The sequence below is a fragment of the Squalius cephalus genome (assembly GCF_949319135.1).
Source record: "Squalius cephalus genome assembly, chromosome: 23".
Lineage (NCBI taxonomy): Eukaryota > Metazoa > Chordata > Actinopteri > Cypriniformes > Leuciscidae > Squalius > Squalius cephalus.
Genome location: NC_137144.1, coordinates 32,075,627 through 32,093,254, shown reverse-complemented (window position 1 = coordinate 32,093,254; position 17,628 = coordinate 32,075,627). Strand labels below are relative to the sequence as shown.

Here is a 17,628-nt window from a genome sequence, read left to right as displayed (position 1 = left end):
GTGTGCCTCTGCCTCCACCCTCACGCTGTGTGCCTCTGCCTCCAACCTCACGCTGTGTGCCTCTGCCTCCACCCTCACGCTGTGTGCCTCTGCCTCCTGCCTCCAACCTCACACTGTGTGCCTCTGCCTCCACCCTCACGCTGTGTGCCTCTGCCTCCACCCTCACGCTGTGTGCCTCTGCCTCCACCCTCACGCTGTGTGCCTCTGCCTCCACCTTCACGCTGTGTGTCTCTGCCTCCACCCTCACACTGTGTGTCTCTGCCTCCTGCCTCCAACCTCACACTGTGTGCCTCTGCCTCCACCCTCACGCTGTGTGTCTCTGCCTCCACCCTCACACTGTGTCTCTGCCTCCACCCTCACACTGTGTGCCTCTGCCTCCACCCTCACACTGTGTCTTTGCCTCCACCCTCACACTGTGTGTCTCTGCCTCCAACCTCACACTGTGTGTCTCTGCCTCCTGCCTCCAACCTCACACTGTGTGCCTCTGCCTCCACCCTCACGCTGTGTGCCTCTGCCTCCACCCTCACGCTGTGTGTCTCTGCCTCCACCCTTACACTGTGTGTCTCTGCCTCCACCCTCACACTGTGTGCCTCTGCCTCCACCCTCACACTGCGTCTTTGCCTCCAACCTCACACTGTGTGTCTCTGCCTCCTGCCTCCACCCTCACACTGTGTGCCTCTGCCTCCACCCTCACACTGTGTGTCTCTGCCTCCACCCTCACACTGTGTGTCTCTGCCTCCTGCCTCCACCCTCACACTGTGTGCCTCTGCCTCCACCCTCACACTGTGTGTCTCTGCCTCTAACCTCACACTGTGTGTCTCTGCCTCCACCCTCACACTGTGTGCCTCTGCCTCCACCCTCACACTGTGTGTCTCTGCCTCCAACCTCACACTGTGTGTCTCTGCCTCCTGCCTCCACCCTCACACTGTGTGCCTCTGCCTCCACCCTCACACTGTGTGCCTCTGCCTCCACCCTTACACTGTGTGTCTCTGCCTCCACCCTCACACTGTGTGCCTCTGCCTCCACCCTCACGCTGTGTGCCTCTGCCTCCAACCTCACGCTGTGTGCCTCTGCCTCCACCCTCACACTGTGTGTCTCTGCCTCCACCCTCACGCTGTGTGCCTCTGCCTCCAACCTCACGCTGTGTGCCTCTGCCTCCACCCTCACACTGTGTCTCTACCTCCACCCTCACACTGTGTGCCTCTGCCTCCACCCTCACACTGTGTGCCTCTGCCTCCACCCTCACGCTGTGTGTCTCTGCCTCCACCCTCACCCTGTGTCTCTGCCTCCACCCTCACACTGTGTCTCTGCCTCCACCCTCACACTGTGTGTCTCTGCCTCCACCCTCAGACTGTGTGTCTCTGCCTCCACCCTCACACTGTGTGCCTCTGCCTCCACCCTCACGCTGTGTGTCTCTGCCTCCACCCTCACCCTCACACTGTGTGCCTCTGCCTCCACCCTCACACTGTGTGCCTCCACCCTCACGTTGTGTGTCTCTGCCTCCACCCTCACGCTGTGTGTCTCTGCCTCCACCCTCACCCTGTGTGCCTCTGCCTCCACCCTCACACTGTGTGCCTCCACCCTCACACTGTGTGCCTCCACCCTCACGTTGTGTGCCTCTGCCTCCACCCTCACGTTGTGTGCCTCTGCCTCCACCCTCACGCTGTGTGCCTCTGCCTCCACCCTCACGCTGTGTGCCTCTGCCTCCACCCTCACGTTGTGTGCCTCTGCCTCCACCCTCACGCTGTGTGCCTCTGCCTCCACCCTCACGCTGTGTGCCTCTGCCTCCACCCTCAGGACGTGATCGCCAGGAGGAGACTGAACCCCCCATACGCTCCTGGGACGGGTCTCTGGTGCTGACGGCACTGCACAGACCTCCCTTTGAGCCACTGCAGGCGGACGAGTTAGAAGTCCTGGTGCTTGCATTCACTTCCTAATTATACCCAATTTAGATGCAAATCTTGCACGCCAACTCGTTCAACACTCGAAGATGATAGGGAATCTTTCCTGGCGCTATCCCAGTTACGGCGACACGTAACATCTCCGTTCCCTCCTTCCGGGAACGAGGGTTACATAAACGAGAAGTTACACTGTAACAAGGACACCTTAAAATAAAATGTAACCGTTTTGTTATTTCTTTCAGTTAACTTTATTTCAAGTAACGAAAGTGTCTTTGGTTGTTTGATTGAATTCAGTGTGAGACTCTGGATAAAAGCATCTGCCAAATGCATAGAAATACAATGACAAACTGCTCATGAATGCAAGTCACTTTTGTATAAATGAACGCTTCAGGAAGACACGTTCTGCTGTCTGAGAGGACGCTGTACCTGGGATGCGCATGTGTGCGATGGCCCCGTCTCCGCCCTCGCTGTGAGCGCGCACCTCCACCAGGTAATCCTCCTTCATCCGCGGCAGATCGATGGACTGCTTCTCTGTGGTGTACAGCGTTCCGCTGGGCTGCCCCTCCTTCCGGTACAGGACCTGAGGGAGAACAGGGACAGGTCAAGAGCTGGATGTGTTGAAGCAGCAGCTTCTATCAGGAACACAGTCTTCAGGCTCCTCTGGCCCCTCCAGTGTTCCTGTAAGTCAACACTCATGTTCCTGGTCAGCTTGAGTCAGAGTAACAGCGGCATCTGTTCATTTATCTCCTCTGATGACGAGGGCGGGGCCTTAACCTGTCACTCACATGAGATCAGCCAATAGCAAACCACAACCATCCAATCAATTCCCCACAGACACAATCAAGCCCCGCCCACATTTGTTCTTGTTCCAGAAGCGTTTCACTCGTATATACGACACAATAGAGAAGAGAAGATTAGCATAACTTCATTTACATGACGACTTGGCCGGTAATTTTAGTTTTGAAAGGCCAGTAAACATGGATATATGACGTTATATCTCAATGGCTTCTTAAAAAGCCTAAAACAATAACTATGATTATTCTGAACGACAGCAGGTCGAAATGTCTCTGTAACGGTCACCAGCTGGAGTGCCCTTGAGAGCCACCGGAGGGCACTCCACATAAGACTATTATCACTCACAAACTACATTTCCCATAACTCACTGCCCGGACTCATCATCACTTATCACTGATCACATTCACCTGTACCTCATTCACTGATTGCATTCACCTGTGTCTCATCATCCTGTTAGTCTCAGTCTATTTATACCATGTTCATTCATTCACTCGCCGCAAAGTCTTGTTTAAGTGTTACACTGCATTACTGAGCATTCTCCTGGTTTTCTTGTCTCTTGGTTATGGTTATCTTGCCTCTGGTCCCTGGATTACTCTCTTGCCTCTGTTTCCTGGATTACTCTCTTGCCTCTGTTTCCTGGATTACTCTCTTGCCTCTGTTTCCTGGATTACTCTCTTGCCTCTGTTTCCTGGATTACTCTCTTGCCTCTGTTTCCTGGATTACTCTCTTGCCTCTGTTTCCTGGATTACTCTCTTGCCTCTGTTTCCTGGATTACTATCTTGCCTCTGGTCCCTGGATTACTCTCTTGCCTCTGTTTCCTGGATTACTCTCTTGCCTCTGGTCCCTGGATTACTCTCTTGCCTCTGTTTCCTGGATTACTATCTTGCCTCTGGTCCCTGGATTACTCTCTTGCCTCTGTTTCCTGGATTACTCTCTTGCCTCTGGTCCCTGGATTACTCTCTTGCCTCTGTTTCCTGGATTACTATCTTGCCTCTGGTCCCTGGATTACTCTCTTGCCTCTGTTTCCTGGATTACTCTCTTGCCTCTGTTTCCTGGATTACTCTCTTGCCTCTGGTCCCTGCCTGTTTTGTTTGTTTGTTTGTTTCTGTGTTTTGACTGCCTGCCTGTGTATGACCCTTGCCTGTACATTGGATTACGCCTCTGGATTGCCCCATACAATAAAGCTGCGTTTGGATCCTCTACCTTCGTGTCTCGGAGCAGTTTCGTAACAGTCTCACTAGAAACCTGAATGAAATGCAGAGGGTTTCAGCAGTGGAGGATTAAAGTTTGATTCCTGACAGATTTACACTCAGAAAGCTGAAGTTTAGATTGATTATATATTGTAAAATTCACATGAGGGAACAACATATTTTATTCAAAACTGATGATGTAATTGTGAAAGGGAACACATTCATTGATATTAATAATATTATACCCAAAGTGATGTGCGCTAAAACTGATGTGTGTGTATTGATTGATATACAGTATTGATTTCTGGTGACATCATTGGGATATTGATATGCATGTTTATCTGAAGGCAGAGTTTCTGACCTTATATCCGGCCACGTTGGACTCGTTGGCCAGCGCCTGCACCTTCTCCCAGCCGATGTTGATGGTCGAGGAGCAGTAGTGCTTCTTCGTGGTGAAGATCTTCGGAGGCTGACTGGGAGCTGAGGAACACCATCAGACCAGAGACCGATCTCAAGCTCATACTTGGGCACATTATATTCTGATATATATATTTTTTTTGTTTTTTTGTTTTTTTTGATTGACTGCACTTCTGACTCCTGATCTTCATTCATCATATCTGGTCCTTGGGTCTTTAACTGTAAATCTACAATCACCACAATACCCTACAATCTGTGGTCAGACTCACGGGCTTTCTTGGTGTGGATCTTGTGCCTCTGGCTGGCGGGTCCGTACCCGGCGCCGTTATACGCCCGCACCTCGATCAGGTAATGCGAGTCAGCTGTCATGTTGTCCAGGCGCATGTGGTTCTCTCGACTCTGCACCGGAACCCACCGCACCGCCGCCTCGTTCTCCAGCGCCTCCCTCCAGTACCGGACCTGAGAGAGAACACGGGAGTTAACGCTGAGTTTAAAGGTGACACATTATGCCCCTTTTCACCAGATGTGATATAAATCTCAACTTCCTGCTCTGCTACTGTTCGGACGCTCTTGCTTACTGCTCCGCGCTTTGCTCTATCGCTTTTACATTTTATCTCCTATTTTTATATTTTATTTCCTTTTATCACCTAATTTTAACTTCAGCAAATCAGCACAGTGCTCATACGACAAAGTTTGGATTACTACAAAAACGCAGAAATCTTTTACCCGACCAGCTTACATTCCGGGAAAGGAAAACAAGGATGCCTCAAGGATAAGAGAAAATGCCTCTTCTGGAATCTACTTGCTGCACTAACTGCCACAGACTTTTACAAAGGATTACAGTTCTTGAAACAAAGTTACTTACGGGACCACCAAACCAGACGGAGCACACAACAGAGCTTCTTCATGGACACCCTCAGCATACCGGTGAGTCCCATGAAACTAGTGCTCCTCGACAGGTAGAGAAACAAGCCGATCGACTTACTAATCGATGGCACAAACAGGGAGCTAGACCCAAAGGCACTCGAGACACCAGATTGTCACGAGCATCACATATTGCCGCAGTAGCATCCTCTACCCCAGATACAGCTCTCTTCTCTAAAACTTTGGACAAAACTGGAAGAAGACTGATAGGTCTATAATTACAAGACATTTGGTCATCTCCTGATTTAAAAATCAGTATTACTAGAGCATTTTTCCATCCATCTGGGAATTGCCTGGATTTAATGGAAATATTAACAAGATTGGTGAGAGGCTGGACCAGAATGCTACTATATTTTTTAAGAAAAGCTGTATCTAAATGAAAGATATCCTTTGAGAAGGTGGTGTTTAAGTCCTGTATAGCTTTCAGAACAGCTGTCTGACCGGCCTCCCTGAGCTGGAATGAGTTATCTTGATCTTCAAACAGGTCTACTGTTGTTAGGCCTGTATCATTCCAGCATGGAAAGCTTGATGCAAGGTTGTTAACAGATTGTATGAAGAAGTTGTTGAATTCATTAGCAACTTGTGCACTGTCAGTGATGACGTATTCACCCATTTTAAGTTCATATTTGTTTTGGGTGGCGTTACCCTTTGGATTTAGTAGGCTGTTCAATGGCTTCCAAATTAATTTGCCATTCCCTTTAGCCTCTGATAGAGCTTGAATATAATTATTTGATTTGGACATTGAGTTCTTTAACAACTTGGTTACGCAAACCTTTAAATAATTTCAAATCAGTGTCCCTTCGGGTCTTGATAAAAGTTTTCAAGGCAAAGTCTCTCCTTTTCATCAGTTTTCGAATATTATCGTTCATCCATGGTAGCTGAAATTTTCTCTGGGATTTTTTTCTCTTTTTAATATATTTATCAACAATACTCTCAATAATGGACATAAGCTTATTACAGCAGTCGTTTACTTGATCATATTGATGGAGCTCATCCCAGTTAACGCCCTTTAACTCATTCTCAAATTCAGTCAGCTTTTTACGAGGGATTTCAAGTTTAAATGAATTCTGATTTGGATTTAAAAACCTAGTCATTCTTTTCTTAGTCAGTTTTCTAGATCATATTATGGTCAGATAAACCAGTGACTAAATTATATGTTTTTATGATTCTGTCAGGTTTGTTCGCGAAAATCAAATCTATTAGTGTTTGAGTATTCCTGGTGATACGTGTAGGGGCCTCAATCATTTGAATAAAGTCATGTTTGGATGCAAGATTTTTCAGTTTTTTCCTAGTGTTTGTCAAGCCAGTTTATATTAAAATCTCCGAAGACAAGCACCTCGTTCTTGTGCTTAAAGTTCTTAAACAGCGCATCCAAGTTATCGCAGAGCGTTGCAGTGCACGCCGAGGGAGGATTATATACCACTAAAATATAAAATTGCATACTTTGCGACAATATTACATTAATACATAGACATTCAGTAGACATATCAACAGTTGGATACATTTTAGGGCTGAACGATTAATCGCACTTTCCATGTAATCGCACTTAAATCGAGATGGCTTATCGCAATTTTAAAATCGCAAAGGCTGCGATTATTTCTTATGCGCAGTTTGTCATTGATGTACGGCTCTGTAAACGCTGCTCACTCTGAAAGCACTGAGTTTGAGTCACTTATAATGTGCAGTACCTGGTATCCCTGGACGTTCTGCACCGGCATCCAGGACACCACGGCTTTAGTGGCCGACAGCGCTCTGGCCTCAAAGATGATGGGAGCGTCTGCCGGAACTGAGACACACACACACACACACACACCAGTCAGAACTTCTACACCTGCGTTACCTGTGCGAGTCTGACACTGCGCAGTACATACATTTCCCTCCACATTCACTGGAGCTGAAGACACAGAATCACTGCTTTAGATCTGAGTGCTCTAATGAAGACCAGTAGCTGCGTTTACATGGACACTTTTTTCTGAGGATGCGAGTCTGAGGCGAGGGCTGTCCTGCTCCACTTCACAGACGATGAGTGCTAAAAGAATTTCAGAATGACGGGACACTCATTTATGACATGTCCTCTCAATCGGAGTACAAAAGGAATGAACCACCCCTTACAATCCGAATGAAATTTTAATCAGATCTGGCCAGTTCATTCTGATTGACGTGGTTACTCAGATACTTTATTTCGATTGTGCTACTGGTCCGATTACAGTTGTATTATTGGGGTCCATGTAAACGCAGCTGGTGATTGGTGTGAAACATGCAGTAGATGTGTCTGACGTTCTGACCGGTGGTAGCGTCTCTCCAGTCCTGCTCGCTCACGTCTCTGTACTGGATGCTGTATGTGGAGATGGGGCTCAGGTTATCGGTGCCGTGACTCCAGGTCACACTCGCACTGCTGGCCGTCACCTCGTCCACACGCACTCCACCGGGAGGACCTGGGGGACCTGAGGAGGAGAGAGCCCGTGACACACACGTCTCCTGAGGAGATCTCAACAATCTCTCAAACATCTCAAGAAGAACTGGGGCGAACACCGCCCCCCCGATCGCTTATAAAAGTCATAGCACACCATTCCCGAATAATCCGCACGATTTGACGCCTCATTCGTGGGTCTGTGACAAAAGCTGCGGGAGGAGTTACGCCTCACGACAGCTGCGCACAGTTCGGACGCGGACTACTTGTATTTATATTTTCTGCTGAGGTCTGCTCGGTGAACACGTTCAACGCATGCGCAGTAGATCGGCGTCCATGTATATTTCCATCTCTTTCGCGGTTTTAATCTAATGAACGCGCGCCATTTTGACCGCGCGGTCACAAAAAATGGGAGGCACGCGGATGTCCGCAAGGAGCCTCCGCGCACACCCTCCGATGACGATTTTTACGTCACGCGGACCCTAGCGGACGGCAGAGCGTATGCGGTGCGTATTGTTTTCCGTACCCATGTTAACAGGTTAGAGCTTTCACACTGCACGCGGTTGCAGTCCGGCGATCCGTTCCAGTTGCGGTGCGTATACAGCAGTGCAGAGATCGTTTCCACACCGAGTCTATTTCTGCTGTGCTGCACGCGCTGAATTAAAGTGACAGCGCATGTTTCATGGTCAAAATGAACACAGATTGACCTAAAAATGTAGTAATTTCACCATAAATGCGATTAATTAAATAAAATGTAGTAATCTCACCATAAATGTATTTCATTAAATACTATTTTCACTTTAAGACCGGGGTAAAGCAAGGAAAACTACAATTTACCTCAACAATGCAACATAATGAACAACACTCGTCTCATTCGTGGAGGTGGAAAAACAAGTTCTTTGTGACATGCCAGATTTATTGTATTAATTTAAATGCAAAAGAAAAGGCATGAGAGTCGGCTGTTTTTATATAAGTAGCCTACATGGTTAAATATTTGACCACTTGCTTTAGGAACTTAATATTTAATTATATAGAAGTAATGAATAATACGTTATTTAAATTGTATTTAAACGTGAATACGTCTATTAAAGAGTGTATATGTGTACAAAGAGAATCGCAATGCTGAGACGTTAAGACCGGGGTAAATCAAGGGAAAATGCATATTTCAATCGTGGGGGTGGAAAAACAAGTTCTTTGTGACATGCAAGATTTATTGTATTAGAAGATTTAAGATTTAAATTATGCAAAAGAAAGAGTATGAGTCTGCTGTTTTTGTCATTTTTAAGTTTTAATTTAAAATGTAGGCTATGCGATTTTAATATAAGTACATGGTTAAATATTTTACCTCTTGCTTGATTATATAATTATATAGAAGTAATGCATTGAATAATACATTGTTTAAATTGTATTTAAACGTGAATACGTTTATTAAAGAGTGTATATGTGTACAAAGAGAATCGCAATGCTGACAAAAAACTTTTTTAAAATAAGTGAGTGTGCTACAGCCGCGGATCAGTTACGCACTGCAAACGCAGCATGTGTGAAACAGGCGTTACACTAGCTTTACGCGCCAAACTTTCGGCGGAATAATAATAATAATAATAATAATAATAATAAATAAGTATGAGCAATAACAATAGTGTTGCTTCGCCTTTGGCAAGCACCACTAATAATAATAATAATAAGTTTCAGTACAATATCAGTAAGTTGGTTCCCTTTCAAGGCGGTCACTTCGACATTACGTCATACTGACGTATATGCGATGCAACTGACGCTTATGTCAAGCGGCAACATTCTCATCTGAAAAATGAAGCCTACCCGGAAGTGCGAAAAACTGCAATACATCGAAAATCCGCTAGGGGCAGGTCCCAAAAGGGAGCAAATGTCCATTAGCCCCCATGTTAAAATGTCCGTTTTCACAGCATAAATTCATGTTTTTACAGGTTGGTCCCATGGACTTTTATTGTATTTTTCGATAGGTTCCGAGTGCCTGACAACGGCGAGGGTAGTGAATTTTTTTCTAACTCATTAGTTTAGATAGTATTTAGATATAAAATGTATGACAAATAAGGGCGTGGTTAACTTTGATTGACAGCTTGATTGACAGCTTAGGCTGCGCCAAGGAGAATGACAACATAAGAAGCGCCATTTTTTAACACAGTTGAAATATAATACTACTGTTTATGTATCATGAAATGTAGTTTTAAGAGTTTTTCAGGCGAGAATGTAGTTGTTTAAAGCTCAAATCTGTGGTTTATTTAAAGATTTATGAAAATTGTATCCAGTTGTGAGATCCAGGCGATCACCGGGCGCTCGGCGCTCATGTACCCCGCCTGGAGCAACCTTTCCTCGGCTAGTCGTTCGCCGCTGACCCTGGGGTCTCTGTAGTGGTTAAACATGAGATATAATTCGTCTTGTGTATATCTAACGGGCGATTTTTGGTCTCGTGAAACTATAATTTGTTCCCTGCCAATCGTTCTGGCTGAAGGCTAAGTGAAGTGAAGTTTCATAACTTTATAAGCTATTTAACTTTACCGTTGTATGGTTAGACTAGAGCGCTGACTTTGTGTGTTTGACTGAATTGTTTGCTTTATTTGTATAGCTTATACCTTTAACTTATACTTTTATAATGGCTAACATTGATAAAACTGAAATTTAACAAAAAGAGACTGGGTTGAGTTTTGTCATTTTAAATTTTAACACAACGAAGATGATCTGTAATGTTGTTTACTGCAAAATCTGTTGTTTAGTACAAATGCACATATTGCCTGGACCATATTAAAATGTTTAATATTTTTATATTATATTTAAACCGAAAAGAGGCAGGTGTGTTTTATATTTTGTTTTTTTATAAATAGGCAAACGTTATGTGCAGTGAATATAATCAATACGCGTTGCCTTAACCACATTTGTGTGGCTATAATATTAAGATTTCTTTAAATGAAAACGAAAAGAGTTAGTATGGTGTTTTATAACATATTTCGTTGCCTAATATACACTGAGATAACCGGAGTAGCAGAGCGAGCTGAGTGACGCGCGATGTGTCAGAAGGTGGGCGGGGTTAGGATTTCCCAAGATTTTCCAAGATGGCGCCGCCCATACCCCCCATAAACGGCTTCAAACCCGTTCTTCAGAAAGTCTATGGGTGACGTCACAGACGCTTTGTCCATATTTTTTACAGTCTATGGTTTATGTACACTCTTCACACTGTTATGTGTATGATTTTTGCCGTTGTATATTGCCCTGTATCCTTCAGTGCAAATGGCTATTCTGATTACTACGCAGTACGTATTCACAGTTGTTGCATGATGCAACTGATGACGCTGTGTTTATGTACACACTACACACTGATTATGGCAAGCCATTTTAACATTTAAAAGCTAGACTGGATATGTGTTGCAGATATCTGTAATTCAGTTTTGCCTAGTCAAAAAGAACATTTCAGATATCCGCAACTACATTCTTCCTAGGACAAACAACGTCACTTTTGCCATTCATTTGTATGGGGTTTATCATTACAGATATCTACAATTCAGTTGTAGATATCTGTAATTCTAGTTTGAGATATCTTCAATTTGATTCTGACTAGTCATAACTCCAGTTCAAGACATCTTTAATTCACCTCAATTCAAGATATCTACATGTTCCTTTTCAGATATCTTAAACTAAGTTTTGACTAGGCGAAATTACATTGTAGATATCTGTAACTGGAGTTAGGGATAGTCATAATTTAATTGTAGATATCTATTATTAAGTTATAGATATCTTGAAATTCATTTTGATTAGAGATATCTGCAATTTGAGATTTCTGTAACTTTCATTCTGCCTAGTCAAAATGTAATTACAGATATCTTGAATTAGAGTTTTGACTAGGCCAAATGACGTTGCAGATATCTGTATGCATCACACTTTAGGCGGGAGCAGAGCGTGTTGTTCATCATCAAATCACATAGCACCTGTTAACTTTAATTAGCACTGATTAGCACCATGTCGGAGCAACCAGAGTTTTTAATCGTCTTTTTAATGCTGTTAGATACTGTTTCAAACTGAAAAAATAAAATAAAAAATAAGAACTAATCTGAACTAAGAACTTTTTTCTCATATAAGGAAGTTAATGTTATTGTACTTCCATGGCAAGAATAACATGCAAGTCATGTCAGCATCTTTATTAAAGTGAATTAGTGTGAATCTCTTTCACGCATAAATCTTACGGCAACAATAACCTTTTAAGCATGATCATAAACATAGCATTGCAACATTTTTTTTTTGTATATAAAAAACATTTTCTGGTGTTTTTTTCGATTACAGCCAACGCCATGACTGCTTCTTTCTTCTTCCATTCATAGAAATAAGGAAATGAACCCACTTCTTCTTTGATTATGGCGGGGAGGGGAAATGGATATCTAAAATAGAGCAACGTCATGCACAATAATTTGCACTAGTCATAATGACGTTTGAGATATCTTTAACTTTCATTCTGCCTAGACAAAACTGAATTTCAGATATCTCTATCTGTCGTTTCGACTAGTCACAATTACGTTACAGATATCTTGAATGACAATTCCAACTATCCAAAATGTAATTACGACTAGTCAGAAAGACATTGTTGATATCTACAGTGTTAATTCCGGATAGTCAAAATTAGCTTTTAAATGTTAAAACGGCTTGCCATACACTGTTATGTGTAATGATTTATGCCATTATATATTGCCCTGTATCCTCAGTGCAAATGGCTATTCTGATTACTACGCAGTACGTATTCACAACTATTGTGCGATGCAACTGACGCTGTGTTACGTACGCACTTCACACTGTTATGTGTATGATTTTTGCCGTTGTATATTGCCCTGTATCCTTCAGAGCAAATGGCTATTCTGATTACTACGTATTCACAGTTGTTGCGCCTCTCAGGGAACCGAGGTTACGAAAGTAACCGGAGACGTTTTCTCAAGCCAACTTAATAATAAGTTTAAATAGGATTTCAGTAAGTTGGCTTTCTCAAGCTAACTTGATAAAGCCGAAACACTCTCTCTCACACACACACACACTCACTCACCTCGAGCGGACCTGAAGGCGCATGAGAGGCACAACAGCACCGAGAACACGACCGTCATCGCGGATAAATGCATGTTTAGTGCATGGATGATGGACGGGCTGGGTTTTATTGTTTACAGCTTCAGTCTCGGGTTTGGGGCTTTGCGTGCTGACGTCAGACGCACATACTTTTTTGCTTTTTTTGCTTACAATTTTACAAAGATATTTTGGCCCCTTCAAGTGTGAATCCTTCAGTTTCTACTTTCGGGATGTTATTTCGGCCTGTAATGTCAAGCTGTAATTTAAAGTACTGTCAAATATGACATTATTTCTCCTTCTTACAGGTAAAAACACTCATGATGCATATATATATCCAAATATACACAGACAGATCTGCATTAAACTGTATTTACATGACTGGACACAACAGGTTATGCACACACACATACAGACAGAATGCACTAAACATGTTGTATGGACGATGTGATGAGATTTAATACATCATGTGACTCTCATCTTTACTGTGATTGGTAGATGTCAGTGTATTACAATGATACAAAACAGATATTAGTACATCAATAGATTATTAAATTAATATTAGATACCAAGAAATGAAATTATTTTTTTACTGTGAATTTAAGTCTGTAAACCTGAAATGTTGTCACTGTATTTGTGTGGTCCAGTTCTGGCCAGCTCAGCTGTCAGAGGTTTATACAGTACATTTAACAGAATATTTTACATTGACGTGTAACTTCGTGTCATGTGACTGTTTTGCAGTGTCGCACTAATGCATGATATAGAATAACTAAAATAATTATTTATTGAGCCAGACGATGTGATGTGCCTGAGTGAGGCAAACACACTGTTATTATTGAGCATCATAACATCTACAGAATGTGTGAGATTATTACAATAGCTTTCTTAAATCTGTCCCAGCATGTTCTTTTGTGTATGATATGGGTTGATCCTGTAATGATTCAGTGATATGTGAATATGAATGTGTTATTTTGAGTGTGTAATCTGAAACAGAGACAGTCCTGCTCTGACTCATCTATATAACTAAACCTTCATCTTTCCATGGATCCAGTGCATCCCTTCATCATGTGACTAAAGCACCAGATCCAGTGCATCCCTTCATCATGTGACTAAAGTATCAGATCCAGTGCATCCCTTCATCATGTGACTAAAGCATCAGATCCAGTGCATCCCTTCATCATGTGACTAAAGCACCAGATCCAGTGCATCCCTTCATCATGTGACTAAAGCATCAGATCCAGTGCATCCCTTCATCATGTGACTAAAGCACCAGATCCAGTGCATCCCTTCATCATGTGACTAAAGCACCAGATCCAGTGCATCCCTTCATCATGTGACTAAAGCATCAGATCCAGTGCATCCCTTCATCATGTGACTAAAGCACCAGATCCAGTGCATCCCTTCATCATGTGACTAAAGCACCAGATCCAGTGCATCCCTTCATCATGTGACTAAAGCATCAGATCCAGTGCATCCCTTCATCATGTGACTAAAGCATCAGATCCAGTGCATCCCTTCATCATGTGACTAAAGCACCAGATCCAGTGCATCCCTTCATCATGTGACTAAAGCATCAGATCCAGTGCATCCCTTCATCATGTGACTAAAGCATCAGATCCAGTGCATCCCTTCATCATGTGACTAAAGCACCAGATCCAGTGCATCCCTTCATCATGTGACTAAAGCACCAGATCCAGTGCATCCCTTCATCATGTGACTAAAGCACCAGATCCAGTGCATCCCTTCATCATGTGACTAAAGCATCAGATCCAGTGCATCCCTTCATCATGTGACTAAAGCATCAGATCCAGTGCATCCCTTCATCATGTGACTAAAGCATCAGATCCAGTGCATCCCTTCATCATGTGACTAAAGTATCAGATCCAGTGCATCCCTTCATCATGTGACTAAAGCATCAGATCCAGTGCATCCCTTCATCATGTGACTAAAGCATCAGATCCAGTGCATCCCTTCATCATGTGACTAAAGCATCATCAGATTCATCAACGTCAGGATCATGTGAAGCCCAACAACTGTTAGTCCAGATATCTGTAATGTTTTCTCAGGGTTTATATTCATGTCTTGACTTTCTTTGAGTGAATCTTTAGTTAGTAAGTAACATCTCAGCCTAACAGTGTATTTGTGTCGTGTGATAGAAAAGCATAAACCACTGATCAAGGCAGGCGTGAAGTCTAATATGGAAAGGCCAGGAGTTTATGTTGTGAAAGGTTGTGTCGCAGGAAAACAGCATAAGATCAGTCCCAGAGAAGCAGCAGCTGAAGATCATCTGATCCCACAAGAACACACATCTTCACATCTGAGACAGAAAAGAGGCTGGATGGATATTTTGTGAATGTTTAAAGGCTGAGGAAACACATGTAGCTTTTCTCAATCTTGAGCTATTAAACAACTCTGTGTGTGTGTGTGTGTGTGTGTGTGTGTGTGTGCGAGTGTGAGTGTGTCTGTGTATGTGCGAGTGTGTGTGTGTCTGTGTGCGAGTGTGTTTGTGTGTGTATTTTGTAAATGTTTAGAGGAAACACATGTAGCTCGAGTCTCAATCTTGAGTTTTGAAGCGAGTCTAACTCATTTCCTCACTCATTTTGTAGCTTGTATTTTAAAGGTGCAGTGTGTAAGTTTTAACAGCATCTAGTGGTGAGGTTGTGAATTGCACCCAACAGAACAGGAAGTGATGTCGTCGTCTGAGACAGAATGTTCTCAAGAATAGTGAGGTCCATATTTCAGCGTTAATAATGCACACACAGGAGACGTTTGTTTGGTCTCTATAAAGTTTAATTGAAGACTGAGTTGAATGAAGCCGGTAATGATCACTGACAGGTTAGTCTAGTTAAAGAGTCTGACCTGTGCTTGAACTGAACCAATGAGTATGAAGATCAGTCCATTCAATCCCATCATGCATCTGGCCTCTGAGTAACTGCAGGCCGCTAAAGCTCAAGGCATCCATGCATTTGGCAAAACTCTCTCACGCAGAAGAAGATCAGGAGAAGAGGAACTCAGCGCTGCTTTACACCCGGAGAACACTTTACATCACCGCTTCGTTAAAACAAGACACTTCTGATCCTGATACGAGCCTTCCTCCTGATCAATAACACAAAATATACGTCTATCATCAGATGAACGGCCAAACATACCATCCGTTTATAAAGGAGTGAACAGAAGTCATGATTTCAGGATGGGGATGAATCAGTTTCATTGTTGAATCAGCGACACTGAATATAAACAGAAATGCTCATTAAAGTTAGCGGCGTAGCGACTGTTACAAACATTATTCTGAAAATAAAACGCAGTTAAATGACATTCATCACGAATCACCTGCGAACGACAGAATGATACAGTCAAAACAAAAGCGTTTGTGCTCAAGAATCACCGAATCTGTTCATCACATGATCATCATATTCATACGCCGTCTCGTCTGAAACACAAACGCATTCGTTTACATCAGCTGATCACACTTCATTAGTGAAAACACACACGTCCACTTCATTCAGCCGCTCGCGCTCCAAAGCACAAATCATAGTTAAAAAAATCTAGAGGTATGCTAATATAAAAACAGGTACGATACCGAATAGACCAATATCTATATAAATTATTGCATATATAATAATCCAGTAAAAGTGAAAGAATTGTTGCTTTGCTTTGACTGTATCCGTCACAGAAATAAGAGAAAGCCACTGATCTGACGACGACATAAAGACGAACATGAGACGCTCAGACGCTGATCCGTCACCGCTGAACCTCACAGGAAGTCTCGCAGCGGCACTTCCTGTGGCAGATCCTGCTGGGCCAATCAGAGAGTGAGATGTTGTAAGGCATATTGAACTGACATTGAACACACGTTCTGTCCCGAATCTTCAGTCCGGATGGACTCGGGAACATGAGCGTGTTTCATCCGTGAGAGTTTGTTGAATCAGGATGAATCTACATTCAGAGAATCAAACTCAACAGAGCCGCGAGGATCAGCGAGGAGAAGAAGCCGAGAGACGGAGACGCCAGAGCCGCTGCACCTGCACACACACACACACACACACACATTAGAAAACTTCATAGATGAATCGACTTTGTATTATAATAAATTAACTTTACATAATGAACTCAATCAACACAGTACTGAACTGATTCATACTGAACTGAACTGAATCAACATTAAACTGAGTTGAATCAACACTGACTCGGTTCAGTATTCACATTTTCAGACTCAGATTCAGTTCACGGAGTTGAGTATGAGCACCTGGTAGCTAGTTTCCCCTTACTGGCCCAACCGGACCTGGTTCCCCGAACTGATGCTCCTCCCATGGCCCATTGCTCTCAGGGAGGACCTCCTCTCTCAGGGACGGGCCACCGTACGGCACCCGCGTCCAGACCTCTGGAACTCCATGTCTGGTCCCTGGACGGGGAGGTTCTAGGTGATCTACCACAAGCAGTCGTAGACACCATCACTACGCTCTGAAGTGGAACCTGTTCGTTGACTGGTGTTCTTCTACCGAACTCGGTACTTTTAATGGCACCAACCAAAGTACGCTGGCACTACCGAGTACCGATTCACATTAAATACCGTTGGGTAACGGCACCGAATTTCATTAAAATGTGAACGGTACCAACCCTACCGAGAAGCCCCCCGAGATGTTGGATCTGTACTGTGCTTTCTGCAAGAGGTGCTGGAGCGAGGGCTGTCTGCCTCCACCCTCACGCTGTGTGCCTCTGCCTCCACCCTCACACTGTGTGTCTCTGCCTCCACCCTCACGCTGTGTGCCTCTGCCTCCACCCTCACACTGTGTGTCTCTGCCTCCACCCTCACGCTGTGTGCCTCTGCCTCCACCCTCACGCTGTGTGCCTCTGCCTCCACCCTCACACTGTGTGTCTCTGCCTCCACCCTTACACTGTGTGTCTCTGCCTCCACCCTCAC

At 43.9% G+C, this 17,628-nt stretch overlaps 1 protein-coding gene across 3 annotated transcripts in view; it reads right to left on the bottom strand.

The window, feature by feature from the left end:
* Positions 1–17,628, bottom strand: part of cntn1a (contactin 1a) — a 101,290-nt gene that overhangs the window by 2,816 nt on the left and 80,846 nt on the right. For 2 of the 3 annotated variants that reach the window (XM_079859633.1, XM_079859634.1), the window contains exons 24-28: positions 7,513–7,671; positions 6,916–7,013; positions 4,573–4,762; positions 4,248–4,366; positions 2,328–2,481 (exon numbers count right to left, since the gene is read on the bottom strand). In XM_079859633.1, coding sequence (XP_079715759.1) covers positions 2,328–2,481; positions 4,248–4,366; positions 4,573–4,762; positions 6,916–7,013; positions 7,513–7,671 — 720 coding nt within the window. Of the gene's footprint in view, positions 1–2,327; positions 2,482–4,247; positions 4,367–4,572; positions 4,763–6,915; positions 7,014–7,512; positions 7,672–15,920; positions 16,730–17,628 lie in introns of those variants that run through there. The other variant, XM_079859635.1, reaches the window with a different exon arrangement.